We start from the raw sequence: 27,942 nt of genomic DNA on the forward strand, positions 1-27,942 counted from the left end.
TGCGCTTTGGGGGTTGCGTAATTGGTATATATAGGCGTCCAACGGAAGAGGAAGACAGAGAAGAATCTCTTTTCTTATTATTAATTTTTTTTTAAAAGCAAAATAAACGGCCAGTAGGAATCTAAGGGTGAGAGACTTTTGAAACGGAGAGAGTGAACATTATTTTTGAGGAGTGAAATGGTAATTTGAACGGTTATGATATGCGTGATCGGGTGATAGTTGTCACACGCAGGTAATTTTAAGAAATGGTGACGCCGTTAAAGTATCAAAGGAGATCCTCTTAGGACAACAGGGTGGAAGGTGGAAGTAAATAATGGTTTTACCGTTTTTGGGTAATTCTAAAATTACAACAAGTGCATAATTTTAAGGTACATCGGATGAAACTCACGTATATAAATCTCTTCAATGTGCTTTCAAATTATAACCTTACCGTTTTACCGTTGTTGGACTTACGACACTACGAGAGATTCTCTTACGGAAAAGGAAATTTCAGAGGAGATTCTCTTACCAAAAGTAAAAGAATCCAAAGTGAAAAAAATAAAAAACACGAAAATTCAAGCAGATTCTTGGAACCATACAAAACTTTATTAATCATAGAATAATGCTAATATGACATTATTAATTTACTATTAGATTTTTGATTTTTTTTTTTCTAACAATGATGGTAAATTGACAATAATGTTATGTTAGCGTAATTATATGCAGTACTCTTAATTATTTTTTGGTATCTCAAATTTGATTACTTATGTCCTTTTTGACATCATTTTTTTTTTTTTGAATTCGCAATTTTTCTTTTTTACAAATTAATGTGACATATATAATATAATTGATTAAATAATTAAACAAAATTTTTGACTCGTCAATTTAATTAATTAATGTTTGGCTTGTTAACTATACACTCTTAATTATTTTATCGACTATGAATTGTCTCATCAATTTGTATAAAAATTATAATAAAAATTGTACTCCTCCAAATATATATCTTTTGTTTATAGTTGGTTAATAATAAGATAATAGAGAGAATAAGTACAAGAAATCGTATAAACTTAAGTAGGAGACCAGATAGTTTTGACATTATAGGGATCAAAGTATAGGTTGCACTAACCTCATGGAGGTGTTTGTAATTTTTTATTTTTTATTTAAAAAAAAAAAATTCTTTATAAATATGGTTAACTAGCTATGTAATTGGTACTCTGGTGTGATCATTAAGGTGCCCAAAAATCTTCAAGTACTTACGTATGAGCATGGTACCATCAAATCACACAGAGCCTTAAAATCCTTTTTGAAAATCTCTAACTTTTTTTATACGGGGAAACAATTAAACAATCACTCAAAATTGATTTTTTTCTATATGATATTTTCAAACTGTTTTTTATTTGATATTTTATTATAATAATTTTCAAAATTATTTTTCTGTTTTCAAAAAATAAAATTCACTTTTCTCAAAATATTCAACAAATTAACTATTCATTTTCCCAAAAACACAAATCACAAGATACTTTTCAAAAAATAGAATACAACACTTTTAAGAGAACTTCCATCACCTCTTTATAAGAATATTTTGAGAAAACATCTACTTATAATTTTTTTTTTCCTAGATGTAGAGGCTAATTTAGCACTTCAAAATAAAATTAAAAAAAAAATAGAGAAAGGTGGCTGTGTGGCCACTTCCAACAAAGGAGGGGGTGGCACGACCACTCTCACTTTTATTGGTTTTTATTTTTATCGGTAAAAAAGTCGGCTTCCATGCCTAAAAAAATAAATTGGTGTTGCATGTTTTATATTTGTTTCTTTGAAAATACAAAATTTGCCTAGCCGAGTGTGAAACATTGTTAGGATTTTGTGAAGGGAATTGTTAATTAATGATTAAGTATTTTTTTTTAAAAAAAAAAGAGAGCTAGGGAAAGCTTAAAAGTAACTTAGAGAAAAGTATAGTATGCTGTCCAATATTTCATGTTCTGAAAAATATTAATAATTTATACTATTTTATAATCTTTTTTGGATCCAGTATCATCCTATTATTTATAATGCATACTAGCTACTACCAGTTACTTCATAAATTTTTGAAAAAAAATTGTAATATATATATATCGAAAGAAGAATGCTTCATATATCGACAAAATATAAACACACACGTACGTGTGTCCAGCCCAACTAGCAAAAAGTTATAAATTCTACAATCTCCTTTTAAATTATTATCTAATTAATAATGTCAGTCTAAATTTTCAATTATTATTATTTTTTTTTTAAGTTCCAAATTTTCAATTAGAAGAATGGTCAGCCCAACTACCAAAAAATTATAAATTCCCTATGTTAACAAAAAAACAAAAATGACCATAAATTTTTTTTAATAGGACAAAAATACCCTTATACATTCGAAAAAAAAGAAGAAAAACTAAAAATCAAAATATAAATAAAAACAAAAACGCAAAATCAAAGCTACCCCCAAATGGCCAGGCGTGGTTGGTCACCCCCACAATTTGTTTTTTGTTTTTTTTTTTTTTTGCCCATTTGGGTTGGGGTGGCTAACCACACCATGGTTTTTGCGTTTTTATTTTTTAAAATTTGTAGTTTTAGTTTCTTTTAGAATTTGTATTTTTATTTTATTAAGGTTATTATCGTCACCGAAAGGCCATTGACAATTTTTTGGTAGTTTGAAAGACATTGTCTTAATTGAAAGTTTGGGAGAAGACATTATCAATTGTGTGGGTAGTTTGAGTGATGTATATGGATTTTTTTCCTATAGATATTCATATATTATGATATTATCACTTTTGTGGATAATATACTGTAAAAATTAATAAGGATAATACTAACCTCAATTTAGTAAACATATTTGAATATGGTAATATATATGAGGAAAGAGACAACAAAAACAATCAAACTTTTGTTTTCAAGTATTTCATTGCAATAGAACAACAGATGATCCAAGGAAGTTATCAACAAAATTGTCAAGTTTATTATAAAATAAAAAATAAAAAAAAATTATTGTCTGTTTTTTTAAGCCTAAATTAATCTAACATCTAAAGCTATTTAGATTTTTTTTGTTTTTTATTGGCTTATTTTTGTTTTCAGAAGGGACAAACTTAATAGGTACTAAGTTACTAGCTAGCTAACACATAGCTAGACTACAATAATATAAAATTTATTTTAGATATTAAGTTGGTATCTAATGCAATAACTTTGATATATGTGTAAAAAAAAAATAAAAAATTATAGCGGTGTGCCTAGGAAAATGAAATCCACCGTCAGATGTGAATGACATGGAGGATCGACTGTATTAGTTGGGTGTGGTTGATGATGATTTTGAAGTTTTTTATTTTTTTATTTTTTAGTTTAAAAATATGTTTTGATGTGATAGAGAAGTGAAAAATATTTTTTTAATAGAATTTATATAAATTATATCTGAAAAGTAATTTGAGTTTTCTTGAGAAAAAAAAGGACTTATTTTATTTTATTTTTGGTTTATTTTTGGTTTATTTTTTTTAAAAAAAAAAAAACCTTTTTTGTGTTTGATATTTTGAGTTTATTAATATTTTTATTTGAATAAAATAAAATAAAGATTTTAACAAACACTGTGTCTCTCTCGTGCAATATTTAATAAGGACGATATTGTGCCGTATGCAATATTTAATAACGCAGTAATTTTTGGGGGGCTAAGAACGCAGTAATTACGAAATGTTAGAATTGACAATATATATATATATATATATAACATTTTTAATGGTCACCGCTAATAACGTTATTAGGCCAAAGTCTTTGCCAATTAGTCAATTTACTGTAGTTAGAAAAAAATAAAAAATAAAAAAAGTCAATTTTTTCTGGTGTAACAGTTGATCAACTTAGGTTCTATTTGTTTGGACGGAATTATTATTATTATTATTTTCTTTTTGACATTTGGTACGATTGAAAGTATTTTCTGTTTACCAGAAAAATTTCTTTTAAGTCTTATAAAATAGTTTTTCCTTTTTATTTTTGTAAATTATTATTATTATTATTATTTTTCGGGTTTGAGTTTTTCTTTCTTGATGCATAGCACTCGACTTCCTTCTCGCACGCACTCTTCGTTGCAGTTTATTCTTTGCCAGTCGCAATTGTTATTGTTGTAGCTGTCGTTGATTTTCTGTACTAGTCAAACACTAAAAAATATTTGTAATTGAAATCGTTTTTTACTGAAAAATGATATCGTTAAAAATATTTTCCAATAAAATACATTTTACATTGAAACAGACAAAGCCTTAATAAAAGAGTTTGTCGGAGTGGGCTAACGAATAATAGCTCCAATGCTTAAATAAATATGAATAAAATGAAATAATATTAGGGAAAGTAAATGTAGTGTCTAATGGAATGATACAAAAATCCCTCTTTACCTAATCTTAATTTGTTGATGTTCAAAATAGATATTTTTCATAATTATATGTCACATGTTATGTCTTCATTAAAGATTTTCCGGCTCCAAATATTCCCTACACCCCACAAACCCTATTACACATGTATTGTCTCCTGCCAAGAATCATGCTAACGGTTCTTGACGTGGCTTAAGAAGGGATTCAATATAATGCTGCACGATTGTTTTTGGGTTGGTTGGTTAATGGGCTGGATATCGGGTCATCGACCCAACAAATTCCAAGATATTGCGGTTTCAAAAGTAACGTCACCCTCACGTCGTCCTAAACTCCACAATTCACAAGTCGGTTGGGTAAAGAATTCTTGGATTCATTATCATATGGATACACTTTTTTTTTTTCTTTTTTTTTCTTTTTTCATATGGATACACTTTTTTTCTTTTTTGAAGGGATCATATGGATCCTCTTGAATATAACTCTTCACATTCTATTTGAATCTTCACCAAATTTCCAATGAAGTTAAAAGCCAAAACCCTCATAATAAATGTTCACTTGGTAGTTGGTAGGTAAATAAATTTGCATTATTGATGAGTTTGTTCTTAATATATTGATGCAATACTTTAATTAATTGGTGTATTGATGCACTACTTTAATTGGTTTTTCATATACCTTTACCTAGCTTCTCCAATTTGATTAATTTTTTTTTAAGCAAATATTTCGAAGGCCATCATTAGTTTAAAAATATTGACCCTTTTCGATTTATTTGAAAAGCCACAAACATATTAATTACCAAATTATATAGCTGTTTGATTAATTTTTGATAGCTAGAAGTGACATATTGTCTTTATTTATTTTACTTATAAGCTCGTGGTGGGCAGACAAGGAATGCAATTAAAATAAAATAAAATAAAATTCTCTCAATTTAAAATAAAATAAAAATAATTTATTTTATGAATTAGATCAAATTTAATTTGTGTGTGTGTGTGTGTGTGTATATATATATGTTGTTATGTTGTTTAAAAATTTTAAACGACATAATTCACAATTAGATACAACAAAATTTATTCTGAATCATGAAATGATGAAGAGAATCCTATTTCAATCATTCATAAATTAGAAGAGACAATTCGTGTTAGCGTGCCAGGTTTGGGTTTTGTCGATGCATGAGTGTAAGACTATATAGATCAACTATAACTCTCTAATTAGAAGAAGAAGAAAAAAAATAGTCCTCTAATTTTGTATTGAGTTAGTGTTGTGTTCGCAAATCATGTCAAAAAATACTTGTCATTATGTCGGGTTCAGGTCATATCAAAGCATGGGTGTAAAACTATTTATATCAACTTTAACTCGACTCAATTTAATTAAACGAATTAGATTCCTCAATCTTATCTCTTTAATTTCATGTTGAATTCACGAATCATATAAAAAATTGCCAAGCATAATTCATATATTGATATAGAATGTAAGAAGTGGCTTTTATGCTAGCGAGATTTAGAAAAGTTAGTAATCAAAGTGAAAGTGAGGTAATTAAGCAGTGGGACGAATTAGTTAGTTTTTAAAAGGTTTTTGAATAAACTATTAAACTATCACAGTAATAATCATAAGTTTTTATCTGTTTAATTAAGAAAGTTGATACGGAGGAATGCATTTCCAAGAATTAAAAATGACAAAGACTATTTATTAAAGGATTATTTAAAGGGTCTTTTTATAAGTAATAAAGTAATAAATGTTGTGATCTATATATATATAAAAGTAATAAATATTGTGCATATTATTTAATGATTTGCCAAATATTAAAATCCCCCATCCGACCAAAAGTTTGCCATATCAACTATGCATATAGGCAGAGACGGAATTAGGGGCAGGGGCAGGTGCTTGGCGGCAAGTCCATAACTTTTTAATTGCTTCATCCATATTATTAATTATTTTGCATAATTCAAGACTTTTTGAATTTTTTTTTTTTTTTTTTTTTTTTTTTTTTTTTTTTTTTATAAAAGATGTACCTAAGATCATCATAAAGGTGTACATATTACACTACCACAAGATGTGCACCCAAACCTAAGCCAAACAAAACTCAAACTAAAATAGACAGATTGTTATGAATAAAACATAGCCAACAGAAAGATGCATCTGCGTTGACATAAAACCCTTATTTATGCTATGGAGTAGGTCACAAACATTCTGTACTAAAAACAATGACCAGGTTAGTCAACCCACAGAACAATCTGTCAAAAACAATCAATCAAATATAAGGAAAATATCCAAAAATAGAGTTTATCGTCGAAAGAAAACCCCCACCGGAGACGACGCGTGAGGCACACGCGCCGCCTCCAAAAGATTCCCTGAAGCTGACAAACACCAGAAAGCTCCCACGACTAGTGAAGTACATTTTGTCTATTCGGCATACACTTCATGGCTTGCTCCTGAAGCTCCCAACTCCCCTCGAAGCTTGCCTCTCGGTGCCCTCCCAATGTCATATATTCTAACAGTTTTGATGCCGCCCCACTCGCTGATCGATAGCTTGGACTGCCGCACGTAGCCACAAAAACCCTTCCCACTATGTTAGCCGCCGCTGTGCTAGAGCCACCGTGCTCATGTTGGAGAGAGTGCTCTAACATAGACTGGGTAGGCATATTCTTCCATAAACAACTAGTAAATCAGTATATTCTAGCTTAATTCGTCGAAATGCATCCTTAATTATTCTCTTTCCAACTCCTGCGCGCACTTGCGTGATCTTTTATTCTTTCTATTCCACATCGATTCGCATGACAGCGCGCATCATGTATTTACAGATTACAAACTCATGGAAATTTCTTTCTTACTTTCCCCCCACCACCTACCCCCCTCCTACTCATATTCCCTTTCAGATTTTGTGACGGAATTTCTTTTGTTCATGAATCTACCCATCCTAATTAACTAGCTCGATTGCATGAGATTTTTTTTTTTTTTTTTTTTTGGGGGGGGTGGGGAAATTTCACTTAATCCCCATATAAACTTTTATTGCATTTGGAATTACCCTCTTAAACTTAAAAAACTATAAATTTAATGTATCTTTTATTTATTTGTTTTTTTGTTTTAATTTCACCCATCTATCTGTTAAGATTTTCCGTTAAATCATAATGGAAGGGTATCAAAATTTTCAAAATACAACTCATTTTTTAAGGAAAAAAAATTGTAAGAATTTAAGCGTTGATCAGGATTTAACAGAATTTACAAAAATATCCACGCATAAATCTTGGAATATATATATATATATATAATGAGTATTTTGAGAATTTTAATTGGATTTAATGAAAAATCTTAACGGATTGGTGAAATTGAAAATAGATACATTAAATTGAAAGTTTTTTAAGTTTAAGAAGATAATTACAAAAGCAACGGTAATTAAGAGAGTTAAGTGGAGTTTCTCTTTTTCTTTTTAGACTTCTTTCCGCCTTTGCTTTAATTAGTATCATATGAAGTGCAATCCGGACAATTTAAAAGAAAATGAGGTGCAAGCAAAAGAATGTTGACATTTGGGAGTAGAATATATAGCATATTAGAATTTAGAAATGCATCAATACTAAAAACAAGACACTTTCCAGCGTTTTTAATAAATTTAAATATTAGTACTTGTGAAAATATCTCCAAATCTTATAAAGTTCCTCTCCACTCGACAGTCTAAAAACAAATAGAGAAAAAAACTACGAATTTAATAGATATTAAATCCATGATTACATTAAGAATAAGGGCCGAAGGTGACTCCATTATGAGCTTTTACTATCATCTTTTGTCATCAACCCTATGTAGAAGTTTGGACAATAACATAATATAGATAATTAGTACTGTTTCTTTACCATTTTATTAATTTCTATTAAAATAAATGAGCTTTCTTACTCGGACAGGAATCTCAGGGCCAATTCTCCCTACCCAATGTAATTTCGACATAGAGATGTGAGGGGACAAGATGGGCCCCCTTATGTCCGAATAAAGCCTTTTACACAAACAAATTTGTTTGAGCAGAGAGTCCTCTCTCACATAGTTATTGCAATTCTCCTACGCTTTTTCTTTGGACAAAAGATTGCAGCAAATCCTTATGGGGAGTGATCCTTGTACTTTTTGTGCATAACAATGGTACAACACTAAGGCATATTGAGGTGGAACCCAATATGTGGGTCTCACCCCATTGTACCTTGGTGTTGTGTCATTGTTGTGCATTGTGAGTGCTTTGATCATTTATCAATCCTTATCCTTCCAAATCAAACTTATTAATGGATCTTACCAAAAATTAACAAACCGCATGGATGTTGGCCATCAATGGATTATACATTCCAAAATCAAGTGGGCCAGAGATTCCTAGCCCTAAGAAAAAGATGAGAACTTCCATAAAAGAGAAGAATGGCTCATCAAGCAAGCATCAGAAGAATTATTAGGCCAGAAGAAAGAAAGAAAAAGCATTAAAAGAATCTATAAGACAATGAGGAGAATTCACGAGCGAGAGAATCCTTGTTAGTTGACTGTATAAGAATTAAAGAAATTCCAACAAATTGGGGGGAGAATCACCAGGTTGTTGGATGCCATTTGAGAAATAATTCTCAGGTGGCCCTAGTGGAAGTCTACTACCCCCATTTTCTCACATGCATTTCGTGTGATCGACCTTCCCTACCCAACTTCCTACAATGGTGGGATCCCCATTCCCCAATAAAATGCCTAAAAAGATTTGGATAGGGTGGAATAGTACTACTGTACAAGGGTATTTTATTGGGCGTAATATTTTTATTTTTTTTAGTCACTTCATTTTAAATAAGCGGCTCAAATGGTGACTTGTGTGACGGTAGAGTGGCTGGTCAACCACCCAAAAGAACCGGCTATCACGGGTGGCAAACCACCCAAATGGGTAGTACGGAAAATTACAATTTTTTATTTTATTTTATATATTTTCATTCAAGAATAAATATATAAAAATCAATTTTTATTCAAAATATATATAAAAAAAAAAACCCCTAATAATTTGAGTTCTAGCAGTGATCCGATGTAGGCCAGATGGTGGTCCGGTGATTGTCCGGCGGTTTGAGAAGAAAAAAATCAAACTTGAAAATTGATTTACGAAATTTAAAAATGGAAATCGATCTTTTTCTAAATTAAAGAAGTTTTTTTGGTCAAGCTGAACAGTTTAATTATTATTTTCAGCCGCACTAAACACTAAAAAATACGCCTAAGTATTGCACCGAATACAAATGATAAAGAAAATATGTGTACACGTATTATATAGGTAGCATCACAACCACCATGCTTGTGTCCTACAATTGTAAAGGAAAATGCTTCTTACACAATAATTACACAACTCTACTCATATGAGGTGAGACTTACCATATGAGCCACACCCATGTGAATAGAGTTGTGTATGATTGTTGTGCAAGAATCATCTCTCAACTGTAATAGGTGGAATCCCGGTGCTGAAATTGGTAGGGATCTTTTCCGGTAGGAATCTGCCATGGCCTCCTCTTCCTGACACTATAATTATTCATGATGCTGATTATATAATCGTGGAATATGATTTCTGGTAAAGTTTTGAGTTTTCTATCCAGGGATATGATTAATCTTGCTTTGCTAGATTGATGTTTCTACGTAAGCCCACTACATTTTTTTGTTTTTGTTTTATTTTTCTTTTTTGTGGGGGCTATTATAATAGAAAGCCACGGAGCCTTACCGATCTCGAGAGTGATGCCATTTTGGTGACAAGAAGAAGCTTTTTTTTTTTCCGACGAGGTCCACTTAGGTAGGTAGCCACTAGGCATTTGAAATATAAAATTTGTTGTGGCATGTTTTGGACGATGACGTCCGTGATCGATACAAGTCGAAAAAGAGCTCTCCTCCTCCTGTCGCGCTTATTGATTAGCCACCTATGAACGCACCAATCCCTTAATAATGGCTATAATATTCTCCGTGACATCACATGTGGCTATATTGGTCGGAGTACGTACGTGCATCTCAGTGACCAGCCACTAGCGTCTGAAAACGATGGGGCAAGATGAGAGAATTAAGTAGCCATGGCGTGTAGCCCATGTTTCCTCCGCCTGCGCGAGTGTGAGTGTGTGTTGTCTACTCCGGCATATCGCATATATGTGCTTGATAGAGAGAGATGATTATGTACGTGTTGAACTTTTAGAAAACACAATTATTTCACCGGCCCGACCGAACTTGAAATTTTTATCCCAAAGGGTTAAAGTAAGAATAAGCTGTTAAAATACTTTTTAAGTTCTTTAATGTAATTTTAAACAGACTCTAAACTTAATTTTAAGGAAAATTTTGAAAATCAGGAGGCGATGGCCCTCTGACAGACACTTAACGAATGTTTAAAAGTATTAAAAAAAAGAAAGAAAAAAATCAACCAATATATAATACTCTAATGTTTTGAAGGCAAGCTTAGTTTATAAAATAAGCTTGAATCAAGCGGACATCAAATGGTGCAAGCGTGCGCCCTCTCTAGCGAGTGAATTGCACTCACCATGGGTGATGGGTGCCTTCTTGTTTTTTTTGTTCTTCTTTTTTCTTTGTGGGGGGGGGGGGGGGGTGGTTAATGGTATACGCAAGAATAAGTTCACTAGAAGCCGTCTCTTCAGTCCATTTAGTTAGCCCAAGTAGACCCATTTTTTATAAGCTCTACGGGTTGATTAAATCCTGTCAGAATGACCCCAACACTAAATTTCAATAAGATATTTTGTGCGTGACCATCTTTGTTATTTGTAGGTTTTTTCCGTTTAGGATTTGATGTGCGATCAACTGATTTTTAAGTTAAAATAGGTGATTAACCAAAGGAAGGAGATAGAGATAGAGACCATATGTCACATGATCCTGGTCAAGTTAAGTAATTTTATTAGTATATTAAGTGTCTTTAAAAAAAATGATGTAACTTTTAAAATTCTCATTGAACTTTTAAAAAATGAGGTGGCTATTAAACCTGCTTCCTCCTTAAAATCTAATTCTTAACTCTTAAGTATGCTTGTAATTAGAAAGAAAAAAAAAAAAAAAAAAAATTTATGTTTGTAAAGAAAATAAGGAAGACGACGGTTAATGCTATAATCACTTCACGTAAAGTAGGTGAGGTTTTCATAGAAGCACCCATGTTATTTTAAAGCCATTATCTCCAAGCATCAATTTATATACAGACGTGAGACATGCATATAGCTAGCGCGCGTTATGCTGAATATTCCTTGATTATTTCCTTTAATTATTTTCTTTTATAGCAATTACTGTATGGATTAGCTTAATTACTTCATTTATGACCCTGTGGTGCTTTGGATTAAATAAGTGACTGAGAATATTAAAAAGAAAAAAAAATAATAATATAAAGAAAGTAAACAAGAAAAGAGGAAGTCATGTGTTGACATGCATAATCATCTGAGTTAGACAATGTCACTAAGTTTTCATCACTTTTTTTTTTCTTTTTTTTCTTTTTTTAAAAAAAAAAATCTTCAGAAAAAATCCCATATTTAATAGCGCTTACCAGAAAAAAAAAAAAAAAAAAAAAAATCGTTTTAGAAAGCGTTCCCATCAACTCACTTTTGCACTTATTCATTTGATACCCCGATAATAATTAGAGACGTGTGTTACTCCAGCTTGCGTCTTGTGTCCACAACTGCATGACACATGCCAAACCCGCTCTCAAAATGCAAAATAACCCTTAATTGAACAAGGGATGTTTTAGCTTTCCGCCACGTCCTAAAGCGATTGAATTAAACTCTCTTGCATAATTAAGAAAGTGGAACAAATAATTTATATATATATATACACCATTATGCGACCTAACCCAACCAATAGCTATATGGATGAAGAACTTTTAGCAACTTAATTTAAAACCTTATAATAAAAGATAGTGGAGTAGGACTCTTAAACAATTATTTATAAATTGTTTATTGCTTTCTAGGCCCTATGTTTTAGGGCCAGAAAGGAAGAGCTAGAGTCTTCCAAACTTTGGAGCATGCAAGCAATGCGGTCCGAATCTGACGCACTAGGCGAGAAATTAAAATGAATGCAATAGGTAAATTGACAGGAGTTGGGGGTAGAGTTTTGGATAATCAAATTGCTTCTCAATTTCATTATGCCTAAAACCGAATTCCTTTTTCAAGAATCTTCTTGAAAATTAATATGCTCTTAATTGGATGTGAAATAGTAGCAAGTCGGTGCTTAATGGGGGTTGCATATCTGCAAAGGTAGCCAAAGATTTGCCACTTCTACGTACGTCTACACTAAACAAGTAGTATATTTATTTATTTATTTTCAGGTTGAGGTTGAGGTGGATTGGCAAATCATAGTAGAAAAGGACTCAAGTGATGCCTGTTAAAAGATTTAGAATTACTTCCTGTCATGTTTACTTAAGAAGATCAAAAAACCGAATAACAAAAGGATGAATTAATATCTTAGAAGAGAGGTTTCTTCTAACGTACGTACTTATGCTTACTAATGCCTTATAGATGGAATAAACATGCTCTGTATTTATAAGTTAAATCATAAACTTTCAATTAAAACTTGTTCTTGATTATTTCTCTCATCTAGAAATAAAATAAACAAATAATTCTTTATTTAAAATAAACTACCGAACCCATTTTATTTATATCTAATTAAACGTATGTGGCATGTGGGCCACATTTTAATAATTAAGAGATTCCTGATAAGGTCATCGATCTATTCTTGGAGGTGGTTGACATTGTTGTTAATCAAGTTGGGGAAGAAAAGCTGACATTCCTCTATCAGGCTATCCATGGAGGTAGATCTAATTCAACTAGAACTAGTAGCACAAAAATGATGCCGACATTAGATTTGGGGGAATCATAATCTCTAGAAATGGGTCTGCATCTGGATAAACATAACCTATAATAATTCTCTGTCACCTAAATTTGTGTAGCCCATTAATTGATCGTTAAATTTCCTCGTCAACGAACTGCATGCATGTTATGTACTTTTATCCGCATTGGGTCACAAAATATTTCTTCAATTCAGTCACTCTATTAAATTGATATATGTTCTTAGCACTTGTATTCATGACTCAGGCTATATGCTCTCTTTAATTACGATTCTCACATGTGTTTTTAATAGGATTAACATAGCATGTGGCATCTAAAAATAGACAGATATCAATTTAATACACTAATTTTTTTATTTTTTATTTTTTTAAAAAAACAATTTGAAGAAAAATTGTCCATCATGTACAATTTGGGTAGATGCTGTAGATCAGATACGCATCATGTGTGATAACCATCCGTTAGATGCGACTTTCTTTTTATGATGCCAATATAAGATTGGGGAGGCAGCAACCCCATTAATTAAGGCTATGAATCTTTTGCTTTAAATCAAAATGAGGTACCCTTATTACATCGTTAGATTCATATGATCGATCAGGTAGATAACAGCTTTGAGACGACCTAGAAAGAGAATAGATTCATGTCTCATTATACTGATATATATGCTTGGCTCACAACGCCAAGAATGTTCCAAGGAGTGACATGATCGAGATGAATCATGAATCCTTCCCACCATCTCAACTACATCCATTTACATACAAATTATGTTATTTTTGTTGAGTATAATTAAAAAAAAAAAACTACGATTAATTTTATTACAAATCATTCTGATGACTACTTTTCTAATTTTTATTGTAATAACAAAAAGGAAAAAAAAAAAAAAAAAAAAAAAAAAAAAAAAAAAAAAAAAAACTCTAAAAGGAAAGAGGTGATTAAGGGATTTTTCAAGCCAAGCCATTCTTCCTTTTCATATCATTTCCATTTTTTATCAATATAAATTTTTTAATAGTTATTGCTGATACAACAGTTCACGTGGCATTTGTTATCATATTAGTCACTAAAATGTGAACCGTCACGACTCACTTGGCTGTTCACACTTTACATAGCACTTCATTTACAAATTATGTGGTGGTCTACGTGGCATTTACTACATCAACCATTAGAATATGTACTACTGACACGTGAGTTTGTAAGAAAATTATAATAAAAGCTATATTACTCCTAACATTTTCCTATTGCTATTTTCAATTCATCAAGTCTGACCAACAAACTTAATGCTATATTATGGTTTCACATGCTGTTTCACTTTCACTTGGTAGTGATATATATATATATATATATATGGTAATCAATAGAATCTAGTTAAATTTGACTAAACTCAATGTCCAAGTTTAGTTCAAAATTATAAACATATTTATATTAAGACTTACAATTACAATAATTTAACTTTATATATATATATATATCATATTAAGAAAATAATTCATTTTTATCTTTTAAAATACTTTAGATCGATATTTTCATTACAAAATTAAAATGATACTATAAAAAAACGATAAAATGAAGTTATACGAGTTTATAAGAGTTTATCTCATTTAATAAGCAAACCTAAATTTCTGCTCAAGCTCACCAAATTTAATAAACGAACGAAACTCGAGTCAAGCTCGAATTGTTTACAAACAGCTAGCTCATTTCATTTTACAACCCTACGAGCAATTATGTTGATTACCATCAATTTTCCAATATACAAACGAGAGTTCAGTTCCCCCTTTACCAAGGATCAAACAAAATTTCACAAAATGTCCTCTTTCAAATATAATTAATATTAATCATGCATGCAACTTGACTGATTTTCTCTTTCACTTTTTGGCTTTTCTAATATGCATGCTGCGATCATTCAGTTGAATATTTGACTGCAATAAGCTCGATCTAGGGGAAAACCCATTTTCCATAGCAGGAAGAATAGCTGTAAAGCTACTGCATAGAAAGCCAAATAGAGAATGAATTTGCAAAATGGTTGGACGGGAATGGCGATGGCCAGCCCTTTATCTTTTCTTTCTTCAGTTGCAGAACTTTTTCGAAATATTAGTGGATACGTAGGGCTAACTTCTTATATTATAACGTTACAATGTGGAACTGAAGCTCCATTAGCCCATGTGTGAGGAAAAGATGCCTTTATTGACTACTGAGAAATATTGCAAAAGCTTTAACCAAAATATCTCCTTTCATTAATATCAAAACAGCACCTGGTTATTAATTGGCTTTTTTTTTTTTTTTTTTCTGTAATTCAACACTAAAAAGCATAATAGACAAGGAAGCCATGACAGACAGCTCCTAGTGGCTGATTCATTTAACATAAAGGCATCCCACCTAGTGGAATCTACCTTGAATCTTTGACTGGAAGAAGCTGATCAGTAAAATGACATCACGGACTCAATCATGGAGAGTTTGCCAAAGGTAACGACAATGGACGAATGATAATGGTGGAGAAGAAAGCTAGCAATATTTCTAGGTGGAAAGAGTCTGACAAATATGTACCACACAACTTTTCATGGCTGAAAGGGGGAGCTTAAAGAAGATAAAATGAAACTCTAGGAGTTCAAAATGATGAAGCAATCACTAGCCGTTACGTCTTTAAATTTTTTTATACATGTTGGGTTACGGTACTAGCTCTTTCTTCTTCAATCAATAATTCAATTTTCAGGATTGAGTTGGATGTTACAAGAATTTTGTCAAAAGTGTGTTAAGATCACGTTTTGATACCTTAATTAGCTCACCTTATACTTAAGTGTACGTTTGGTTTAACGACTTTAAAACGTCCGATTTAAAAAGTAATAATTTCAAAACGCTGTCAAACTTTAGAGAAAATCACGATTTGGCCTTTCTCCTTGTTTGAAAATATAGACTTTTCCATGTTTTCAAACAGCTATTTGTTTCAAAAGTATTCTTAAACGGGACACTTTTTACAATTTTTTTTAAAATGTACGTTTAGCCTGCGAAATCAACTTGAAAGCAACAATCGAAAAATAGAGTTGTCTAATTATTTGTTTTGATCTCGAACCATCTCATAAACTTGTAGGACATAGGGTTCATGTTTAGAGTATCTTAACTGGCCATACCATGTCAACTATAGAGTTCAGCCCTGACTTTTTGTAGTCCAGAATGGGTCCCCTGCCTTAAAACTAGGAGTTTTTGGGAAAGGCCTGGCCCAATTAACAAAGATACGACCCGAACAAGGGAAGCATGGAGGACCACAAACAAAAAGAGCTTTGGACTTTGGTGATAAAAGTCCATAAAACCATTAATTATAATTTTCTTCTTACTGGGCCTACTGTGCTCAAACAGTGTTGGTGATAAAAGTCCTGGTCGGTAAATGACATGCCAATTTTTAGGACCATTTTGCCCATGACTGAGTAAATGGAGTAATGCTACAAGTCCTTACATCATTCTTGTGTCTCTTAAAAAATGAAGTGTTTTTTAAAATTACTATTGATCTTGTAATTGATTACTATTTAATTTTGATTAAATGATGATTTTAAAAGCCACTTCATTTGTAGATGACGAGTGACACGTGTTTTTTGTCCATTTTTTTTGACTTTTTTTTTCGGCTAGAAAAACAAACTATATGATAGATAACACGAGGATTTGGTGTAATTTAAAATGAAAATGCTTAAAGTAATATATGAGTATCAGGTAAATTGACACGCCAGTTTGTAAATATAACGTAAACTGTCACATAAGAGTTCACTATTAAACATAATAAGTGTAACGTGTATTGCTATGGCTTTAACCCTTACAACACTCTAATTAAAAATGCATGTAGTAAATTTTTTCCAACGTTTAATTTCTCTGTTCGACTAAAACAATAACTAAAAAAAGAAAAACGAAAAAGAAAGTGCGCGTGCAAACATCCAATTGATTGTTCTTCTCTTGCGTACGTGAATCACCCTTTGTGGACTCAATCATGACAACCGACGCCTAGGTGGAAGTGGCGGTGGATACGAAGGCCGTGAGTATTTAGGAGAGGATGGAGGACTAGGCGGCGGGGGTGAGTAGAAGTAGAACCATGCTGGTGGCCGGGGAGGTCGCGGAACTACATGGGGCATAAAATGCGGAGGTGGCGGCTTAAACTCTGACACAAGTGGTGGTGGGTGTGGTGGTGCCGGCGGTCGTCTTGGTGGAATCGACGGCTGTAAATGGCGAGGAGAGTATGGAGGAGTACTAGGAGGTGGGGGCGAGTAGAAGTAGAACCATTCTGGTGAGAGTGGCTGCGGTGGACTCCTTTGGTGGCGGTGGCGATTGCCATTGTGTGGGGATTGAGGAGGAGAGATGTGGTGACATGGGCTGGGGCTGGGGCTGGGGTATGAATAGAGAAACTTGCATGAGTTGAAGAGAAACAGAAGTAGAAGTAACACAGTACTCATTGTATTTGGTAGTTGGGGCAATCGCTTTGAAAGCCAATTTATAGGCTAAGTGTATAAGAGGATGGAACTGAAGTGAGTTTATAGGGAAGTGTACAAGGCAGAAAGAAAGCAGAGACAGAGCCACATGGCACGTACAGTGTTTGGGTGTTTTGTCAACGGGAAGACAAACTTGTAGAAAAGGTTTCCAATTTTTTTAAAGATTCCTTCGAATCCAACCACCTCCAACTTTTTTGGTCCGCCTGTCTGGTTTCTTTCCTTTTGGCCTGGCGGGAATTAAGGCCATGTTCTGTCGGTCTATTTCTTTTTTATTGAGATAAAGGCTAATTTGTTTTTAAAAAAATTATTTTTAAAAATATTAGGGTGATTAGTTTTCTGGTGACCCTTGTCTTAATCAAAGTGACTGATTAGATCAGACTAGTCACACAACCAACCTTATGACGGTCAAAGTTTCTGCGCAATCATCTTAATGTTGTTAGAATAGCGTATGGCCGCCCCTCTACTCTATTGAAGATGGTCACACCAACATTTTTTTAAAAAAATTTAAATGGTTTTTAATAAGTAATGGTTTACACCAATTGCAATTTCTCAAAATAAACAAATGTAATATATATTTAAAAAAAAAAAAAAAAAAAAACCTACAAATACAACACACTCCCTGTAACACGTACTTAATTAGCATCGGATGTTCTACATTGACTTTATCAAATAAAGTTAGCATAAAGATGGATATACATACGGATGTGCTACTATCTTGTTTTTGTCGTTATACGAATGTCGTAGTAGCATTCTTTTTTCGTCGTTATAACAAAGCCATGTTAGCACCGAATGGTGATTGGAACGGGAGAATGTATGTTTGGGTAGGTACTACAATTTTTAATATATTTCTTTTATTATAAATTTATGACGATCTATAATTGATGAAATGATTAAGAGTAGATGGTTGATAAGTCGGCTATTAATTAACTAAATATTTGACAAGTTTAATTTTTTGCTTAATCATTTCGATCACCAATTATAAACTATCATATCAGTTTATAAAAAAACTTGTAGTACCCTTAAAAATAATCCAAATCTAAAGTCGTTATAAATTTTAACAGCGTTCAAACAATGAGTATAAAATCCAATTGTAACAATCTCAATTCTATGCTAGGGTAAACTATTGACTTAGCCCAAATAGATAGGCTTAGAGACCGTGGAGACCCATTTTGAGATATATTTATTCTAGTGAATGTATCAAAAAATAAATGAGCAATGTTCACACACACACACACTCTAATTCTCATACTTTTTAAAGTGGCTTTTAAAATCATCATTGGATCAAAATCAAATAGTGATTTATTCCAAATTTAATAATAATTTTAAAAGTTACATGGGAGTGGGAGCCTAATACCTAATCTATCTTCTTGCCCACTGGGAACCCCACAAGAGGAGCCTAGATGAAGAGAACCACAAGCACTCCCTTAAGTCCGATTGAGCCATAGCCTATCCCAACTCCATTAGGACATCAGCAAGATTCAAGACGACTAATACTAATCACGTTTGAAAATTCTCATTGTATGAGTCAAACCCTCACCCTACTACTTGCCCATCCACAAGAGAATTACCTTGAAGCCCCGCAACCACCACCACTAAAGATTAACCTAATCTATCATGAGTCCAACCCAAATAATGTAATCTATCCTTAGCCCCCACTCAAGATTGTGTGACTCACCAAAATAATGTTAGATCGATGGCAACTCATTATTTAAGGTATGGTTAATGCCTTAATGGATTGGTAGCTAAAAGCCTAAAAGCTGAAACCAAATTATAGGCCGAGAGGATGCATGGTCCCATTTACGGTGTTTTTTGTCAAGAAAAATAAAATAAAATAAAATTCTGGAAAAAAGGTGTTCTAATTTCAAAAGATGACACTGCTCTCTCCCACTGCAACAAACTCAACCTCCAACTTTTTGGGCGTGCAGTACTGCAGCGTGCTTTTAAACTCAATTTTCTATTTTCTTTTCTTTTTGCTTGGCGGGAATTAATTCAAAATAACTCTTTGGGGTATAAAAATTGGCTGAAAACCATTTTTCATGGTAAGCAAAAATGATAAATAGCCATAAAACCTGATTTTACATTTTCTTTAGTACTTGGCTTTTTTAGGGTCTAATTTAACTCTAATCTATGAAGTTAGCATAGGAGGTGCGGGCTAAGTTGTCTTCTAAATCAGATTGGAATAATTTTCTCTAATTTAGTCTATTAAAATAACAAATATTTTAAACACATATCAGTTCAACGGGCATTGAAATTGTATTCACATTAGACCCGTAATGGAGCATCTACTCTTCCCCTTGTAAGAAAGTCATCTTTAGCACAAAATGAAGATTGGAGAGTGGCTTATGCTTTTCTGATAGTAATGCACCATGCTGCAATAAATTTTCAACTGAAAGTTTAAATTTTATTTTGTTACATTTAACCGTACATGACCTCATCACATTATTTAAAAAAAATAAATGACGTGAATATACCGTTAAATGCAATAAAATAATAGAGACGAGTTTGTTTTTTTTTTCTGTTTTGAGCGATAAAAAAGGGGAAATTATTATTATTAGAAGATGATGGATCCATCGGAACTTGCTTTCAATTTAGGCTATTTAGCCCTTTGACCGGTGGGAACAACGACCCTGTAATGAGGAATTTGACCTTACTTTTCTTACCCGTTTCTGTTTTTATATTTCTATTATTTTACCCATTGGGATGTAGAAGAGGCATGGGTCCGTCCGATAGATCAATAAAACTTAAATAAGCGGGTCCCATTTTTATGCTAAAAAATCTCCCAATATTGACTTTCAGGATGGTATTGAATAAGATGGATCTTATCTTACCCTACAACGCAAAGCAAGCAAGTGCAGCATCACGTTAAATTCTGTCCGGTATGCGTCCCTTCTCAACAACCCATCCAAACTTGCCAGGACAATAATAATATAATCAGTCACATGGATAAAGTTTTTCTTTAAATTAAATTAAAAAAAGTATAAAGTATATTAAATTAATATTTATCTTTAAAGTATGTAATTCTAACAACAGCTTAAAATTCCTCCAATTCAATTTAAAAATAACTTTGTTTTTCAATTTTATTTTATTTTATTTTACTTTTTAACTTAAACTTCAAATTTAAATATAACATTGTTCTTCAATTATTAACTTACGATTAGATGTAGTATACAAAATCGCTATTCCATTAGAAAAATAAATAATTTTTATTAAAAAAATTAAAATAAAATAGTCATTCCCTTATATGCGATAGAAATGGTTATTCATAAACTTTAATACCAAAACTTCTATTCCGCATTCTTTCACTTTTTTGATAAAAGCGATTCTTTTTTTTTAAAAAAAAAAAAAGTGTCGTTCCACGTACCAAACATAACCTAATTAACATGCATATAATCCCCAGTAGACAATACCTAAAGAGATTTTGAGGGCATAGTAGCAACAATGTGGAAATCATGAGATATGGACATGGCTCAATCGCATTGAGCCATAAATTCCATTAATCGCACAGGGAAAACAGAAAACGAGACCATGTGTTGGGATCCGGATTTTCAGCAATTTGTTGTAGCACCACGTGGATAGAAACTCCCAGCAATTTTACTGCTCAAGTTGCTAACAATTCAAACAACTGTGAGAGCACCCCTGCATAGAGCTCACCTGCCCAAGTAGCTAATGAAATCTCATGGGGCTCCTAATGGTGGAAGAAATTCAAATTCACCACCACTTCGAATCACCAATTAAAGGATGCAAATTAATAACAAATATATACATTTTAAAACCCCACTTCCTCAAGTCAGGAATACATTCAACCAAGTTTGGAAAGAAAGCCACAAGGGACTTTCTTTAGAGAGGTCTGGTCACGAGCTTACATATATCTACATAACTACACTACCAAAAAGTAAGAACCTCTATAAAGTAATACTAACCTAGTAACCGAAGACGATAGACATAAACAAGCCACAGATAAATATGTTACAGACATCATTGCAGAGGGAAGTGGACATTTTAGGTACCAGTATCGGTTAGCATAGACAACCAAGTTCAATGATCTCTCCATTTCTCTCCAGATCATTTGCACACAGTCTTCAATCTCTTTGCAGCCTGAACAAACCCCAAAATGACCTGCAACTCGTCCATTTGCTTCACCAACAGAAAAAAAAAAAAAAAAAAAAAAAAAAAAAAAAAAAAAAAAAAAAAAGGATTTTTCATTTTTCATAACAGAATAATGCTATCTAGTGTTAAAAAGCTGCTGACCCTAACAATGTAAGTGCAACACCTAGTAAACCAATATGTTAGTACACAAAAAAGGGAGCGGCAACCAGTTTTGCAAGTACCTGCGACATGAAATGCCTCTGAACAACATCAACCAGTTGCTCTTTTGATGGGTTGGGGATAGCATCCACCTAGCAATCCAATATGTTAGTACACCGGGAAAAAAAAAAAAAAAAGGTGACTGAATAGTGGCAAAAGATCAATAATTAACTTTCTCCTGTAGTCCTATTAGACAAACTCACAAGGTTAAAGTGTCGCCAATATCTCCACAAAGCAGCCATCTCCAGTTTGCTTAAGTCAACCTTCTGCAAAGAAGATGTTTTAGTAGAGAACTAAACAGTAAATAAGTTTAATAATAAACCCCAAAAACATTTTTCACCTTTTACCGCATGAAAGCTAGATAGCCTTAAGAGAGTAGGAAAGGGTAAACATAAAACAGTAAAGGTTACATACCAAGGACCCACGAGGAGTAGAAACAGACCCCTTAGACTGCGAGTCACAAGAGAGAGATCTGCTCATAGTCCTATGAGATGACACGGATGATTTGTGCATTCTATGCCTCGATCTGTGGGACTTTTGGGTGTCATCAGATCCTGGGAAATCAGAAATAGCAGTACCACAATCAAAAAGTGTTGAGGGTCCAATAAAAAGATAAAGAAATAAGACAACAAAGCTTTAGGAAATAGTAAAAGTAAAAGTCGAAGACAGAATGGATCCTATGTACCAACCTCAAATCACTTTCCTCTAGAAAACATTCTGTTCCAAACCCAAAATTACAGAGGCCCAAGCAAATAATCAAGTAGAACATAAAAGATCAGGGTTCCCCCCTACCCAAGGTCACAGGCATGATGGATTCAACATGGGCAGTGGCATTCACTACTTGGTTATTACAACCAGTAAAATATAGCTTCACATGATCATGAATCTATATTCAGACTGCCATTCAAAAGAAATTATCCTTCAGATTCCAGATCAACACATGAAGAAGAAAATCATGGTTTTGCAAAACCCATGTTCTCATAATCTCTGTAGCTTTCCAAACAATTCTCAAGTGTCGTGTTACAAAATTTGGTGACAACAGCACACTTATCACATAGAATTCATTAACGAAACTCACCCATATCTGAACCATTCCATGGAATATGCTCAAATTCAAGGTCATCATCTTCCTCGTTACCAGTAGGAGCTTCAATCACACTCAGGGCATTCCTCTGAAGCTTTACTTCTATGCCATTTGTGAGAACCTGCAAATTGCACAATCAAGTACCATTGTCAAGGCTTAGAACATAAAACAAAGAAAAGCACCATTGTCAAGACCAAAATAAATGCCTCATGTCATAATGTATGACAAGAACAAAAAAGAAACCCAGAAAACTTGCAGTGCACAGGAAGAAAATAAAAGGTGCAAGAAAGGATCAAATCCAATTCAAATCAAATTATTAAAAATAAATAAATAAATAGAAGAAGAAGCATTTGAATTACAGATTTTTTTTTTTTTTTTTTAAGATATTTGAATTACAGAATTAATAAGGCTTAAAAGCACTCCGTGAATTTCATCCATAGAAAAATTATGTACCTTTTAATACTTAATTAAAGCCATTTAAACTAAAAGCTGAAATCTAAATCCTTCTCTGCAAATACTTCCATCAAATTAACCATCAATTAATTTCTATCCTGGTACTCTGGCAAAGCCCACCTTATTTCAAAACCTTTTCAATTTTAGGATTAAATAAAGTAAAACAGTGTTCAAGAAAAGAATTGAAGAACTTAAAATAAGAGCTTATAAATATTGAAGACAAGAATAAAAATGGGAGAAGAAAGGAGATGATAACATGCGAAACAAATTTAACCACAGCAATCCAAAATACTTTCTCATTTTAACCCGGGCACAGTAAAATCAACAGCGGATTCAAAGTAATTAGAAACAAGAAAATCCAATTAAAATTACATATCCCAGACGAAAAGGAACACAGAACTTCAGTTCACAACAACACAATAGCGCTTAAAAATGACATTATCCACTAAATATAGAAGTAAATAAGAAAACAACCGGACTATCTTTCCAAAAATAAAAAAATAAACATACAATTATTTCCAGGATAAGCAAGTTCAAGATTATTTAAATTTTAATAATTGCTGAGCATATGAAGCTCAAGCATAAACACACAATTATTTCAAGCAATTCAATCACGCAGTCAAAAGTAAATACCAACATCCAAGAAAAGAAAAAATAAACCGTTAAGTGCTAACCATTTTCAGTCCAAGCAATCCTAACAATCCGAGAAAGATCCTTACCCATAAGCCAATCATGCAAAACTGCTAATCAACCCAAATTTAACGGAAAAATCCCAATGCTTGCACTATAAAAATGGAAATTAAAATCTAAGAAATATACACCCAAAAAATTACAAAGCCATGCCAATAAGGCAATTCGAAACCACACGTATGGAAAACCTATCAGATCAGCAGATCCATTGATAAAACCAAGCATGCAATCAAACCCTTATCCAAAAGTTAACATTTTAAACTTTGTATCCTCATATATCATCTTAATACTCACCAAAATTATACATAGAGCACCAAAATTTGAAATTTTGTATAAAAAACTACATGCTGGAACAAACAAAAAATGTACTAATATCTGCACAATGGTGAATTCAAACTTGAAGACTATCAATGAACAGAGTCAATGAGGCATACAAGTAACCAACATTACCAAAAAACGTTGTAAAAAATCAAATTGACCCACATTGCTGTAACAATTCCAATCAAACGTCCCAACACACAAAATTCAAATCCCAAATTTGCAAACAAACACATTACAAACCAAAATTTATCCCGGAAAACCCAAAACAAACCCAACCCATTTCCCCAAACTCAAATTGACCAAGCCAATTACCAGCCAATGCCACCCGCCTAGGCCAACGGCCTTCTTGACCACACCTTGAAGACCCACAAGCACCGATTTGGTCCGGTTATTCCCAGTCACCACGACCTTGGTGTGACGAGGCAGCACTGAGAGCTCCTCTTCGCTACTGTCCCCACAGCTCTGCAACTGCGAAAACCCGCCATTGATCGAACTCTCAACCGCCTCGAGCATTTCTGGTCGGATTCAGTGAGTTTCGCGAGCGACAAACTCCGTGAAAACTCAGGAATCAGAGCTCGAAACCACACATAGTAGAAAGATCATGCAATGCTCATCACGTATTCGTGGGTTTCGGAGGCAAAAGCGAGAGAAATGGAAGAGAAATTTGGGCTTCTCCGGAGAGGAAAAACACAGAGTTAGAGAGAGAAAGCAGAGTGTGTTTTGTGTGTGTGTGTGTGTGTGTGAGAGAGAGAGAGAGGGGGGAGAGAGAGAGAGGGGGAGAGGGTGAGAGTGACTCGTATTGTTTATTGGTGTGTTGCTATGAATCCCGGAGACGCGAAACAGGCTAATGGGAGAGCGCCACGTATCTAACAAAAGAGGGCTCGTTAATCATGCACTTCGAGGGCGCTTAGGTTGCGGCATGACTCTACATACCACTAGCGGTTTGGGCCTTTAGGGGCTCTTACTGGGGGTTGACCGTTTGACTAGTTGTAATGGGGCATAGTGGGCGAAATGACCACTATGCCATCGTCTTTGTTTTCAAATGCAAATACTCAAATAGGCAAACCTCCAACGAGTGGTTTCAAAAAATTTGGAAATTTTAATAAACAATTCAAATTAAAATTAATAGAAATTTTAATAAACAATTCAAATTAAAAACAAAAAAACTCTTTAAAATATAAAAATATTTTTTCCTTTATATTATATAAAAAAAAAAATTAAAAAAAAAACATCTTCAAAACACATTAACAAATATAAAAAAAAAAAAAAAAGAAGTTAATGTGATTCTTTACACTTATTTATCATATTAACTAATAAAACTTATTTTAAGTGATTTTTATTTTTATTTTTTCAAGTAGCTAAAATGAAAAATCTTTTAAAATATGTCATTTTGACTAATGCATGACTTGAGTGTGAAAAATAAAATTACTCATAAAAAATAATGTATTTGGGATGCATAAAAAAATGTGAAACTTTTTAATTAAATTATCAAGTTGAGTTGCTGCGTTTTTCTAATGTTTGTCATTTAAATAATGTGGAATTGCTGCGTTTTTCTAACCTTAACACGTGAATTTCTTAATTAAACTATTCAAGTTGAAGTTAAAATAGTGTTTTGAATTATTATTTTTTTGTTGAGGCTTATTGAATATATCTTCTTCTTTTTTCTTTTTTCTTTATTATTTGGTAAGTAAATTGAATATATCTTATAAACAATGGGAGGGGTCTTCTTCTCGGATAAAGATCCCTTGCATAAAATTACAGAGACCCACAAATTACAATTCTCCTAATCCTAACCCTTTTTTGTTAATTAAGAAAATAAATCAGATTTATGAATAATATTATTGCAAAAATTTGTCATGACTGAAACCTTATGTCAATGTTTGAAAGGAAAATTTGTGAGAATTGTAGGAGATTTTCAATCCTTTTTTCTCTCTCTAAAACCTAAATAGCATTTGATTACAGAATTCTTGGGTTACGATATTAGGCTTTATGTTTGAAGTCGAAAGCTTTTAAATTTTATATTAAAAAAATTTATGATAAAACAAAATGAGGCCCAAAAAAATCTAGTAACGCTAGTTTGGTACGTCAAAAAATATGATCAATTGTGAATTATATGATTGGTTTTTACTTTACTTTTTTCAAAATAAAAATCAACATATAGTCACTAGCGGACAAAGACTTCATATGCTTAAGAAATACATGACATTTTGTTAGACGTGCTCATCCAATCAATTTTAGAAGAAAATTTTGTCCGTCACTAAAAATAAGCTTTTAAATACGATTTTGTTTTCACATATAAATTCCCATATAAACTATCTATAAAGTCGACATTTTCAAATACATATTTCAACAAAAGAAAAAAAAGGTCATTTCCAAATTTGCTTAATTATTTATTTTTTTAATAATTTTTTTTTTTTTTGTTTAAAAAAAAATCTCTAATAGTTTCAAAGAAAAATTAGTTGGACTCCGCTTGTTAAAATTTTTGCCTGAGAAAATCACGGCATTGAGAACATATGGCCTAGTTATGACATATAGAAAAAACTCCTACATAATAGTTGTACATCAATCAGCTTTCTATGATATAATATTTTAAAGATGTTTTTATCAGGATTGGTAAGCCTGTTGTCTAGACCTGATTGGGCATGACTTGCCTATAGTATTGCTAATGAGACTGGCATTATTATATCAACCTTGAGTTTGAGAGCCCATTACCTTGAAATTGAAATTTATTCTCGAGCACACCTTACCTTGTATAGAATTAAAATAATTTTATACACTATACTCTCATCATATTTAATTGATATGATCGAGTCTATCGGCCATTAAATATGTTATTATTAAAAGAAAAACAAAATTAAGGACCGATACTCACAAAGACATCAATCAATTAAAATAAGGATGAGATGGACTATTCTATAATATGCATTATTTCTTTTTCTCTAAATCTTAAATTAGAGAAATAATATTTTATCATCCAAAGACATAATTATTGTCTTTTTTTTTAATTTTTAAATAAAAAACATAAAATCATATCCCAACCCATTAACATGATTTTGTGAATTTTTGTTGAATAAATTTTTAATTTTTAATTTTTTTTTTTTTAAAAAAAAGCCATATCATGGAGTGAGAAAAAATCGTATCTCCTTAACTTAATCTTAAAGTTAACAGCATGGTGCACATATCTTGTTTTGATTAGTTAACACATAAATAAAAACAAAACACTGAAGAGAAGTGGCTGGTTGGTAATTTAGCTCGGGAATGCACAAAAAAACAAATTAAGGAAAGTGTAAAGTAACGTAGAGGGGGAACGTAACGGACACCCGAAATTCATCCAAGGGCCCCACGTGTAGTGAGGCTCTACCTGCCGTCGGTGTTGTCTTATCCAACATGGGATACCCCGTACCCCCCAAAAAAAAACAAAAATCTTTAATTAAATTTTTTTCACGCACAATTTTTTCCCGCCACACCCGAGCAACACGAGCCGTGGATCTGGGCTGAGCAGC

At 32.6% G+C, this 27,942-nt stretch overlaps 2 protein-coding genes across 3 annotated transcripts; both read right to left on the minus strand.

The window, feature by feature from the left end:
- Nucleotides 1-17,088: 17,088 nt before the first annotated feature.
- LOC133865687 (sulfated surface glycoprotein 185-like) lies at nt 17,089-17,550 on the minus strand. The gene has a single exon (XM_062302116.1). The coding sequence runs from the start codon at nt 17,548-17,550 to the stop codon at nt 17,089-17,091; it is 462 nt and encodes a 153-aa protein (XP_062158100.1).
- Nucleotides 17,551-21,317: 3,767 nt separating this feature from the next.
- Nucleotides 21,318-25,231, minus strand: LOC133867072 (uncharacterized). 2 transcript variants are annotated; one of them, XM_062303752.1, is made up of 6 exons: nt 24,752-25,231; nt 22,970-23,096; nt 22,306-22,445; nt 22,095-22,154; nt 21,915-21,983; nt 21,318-21,720 (listed from the first exon to the last, which is right to left on the minus strand). In XM_062303752.1, exons 1-6 carry the CDS (start codon nt 24,950-24,952, stop codon nt 21,649-21,651), a joined length of 669 nt encoding a protein of 222 aa, XP_062159736.1. In that variant the 5' UTR covers nt 24,953-25,231; the 3' UTR covers nt 21,318-21,648. The 2 variants fall into 2 exon arrangements, with proteins under 2 accessions (XP_062159736.1, XP_062159735.1); XM_062303751.1 differs by having other exon boundaries at nt 22,095-22,157; nt 24,752-25,230.
- Between the last annotated feature and the right edge of the window lie 2,711 nt (nt 25,232-27,942).

This window comes from Alnus glutinosa, chromosome 4, assembly GCF_958979055.1.
Source record: "Alnus glutinosa chromosome 4, dhAlnGlut1.1, whole genome shotgun sequence".
NCBI classification, from domain to species: Eukaryota; Viridiplantae; Streptophyta; class Magnoliopsida; order Fagales; family Betulaceae; genus Alnus; species Alnus glutinosa.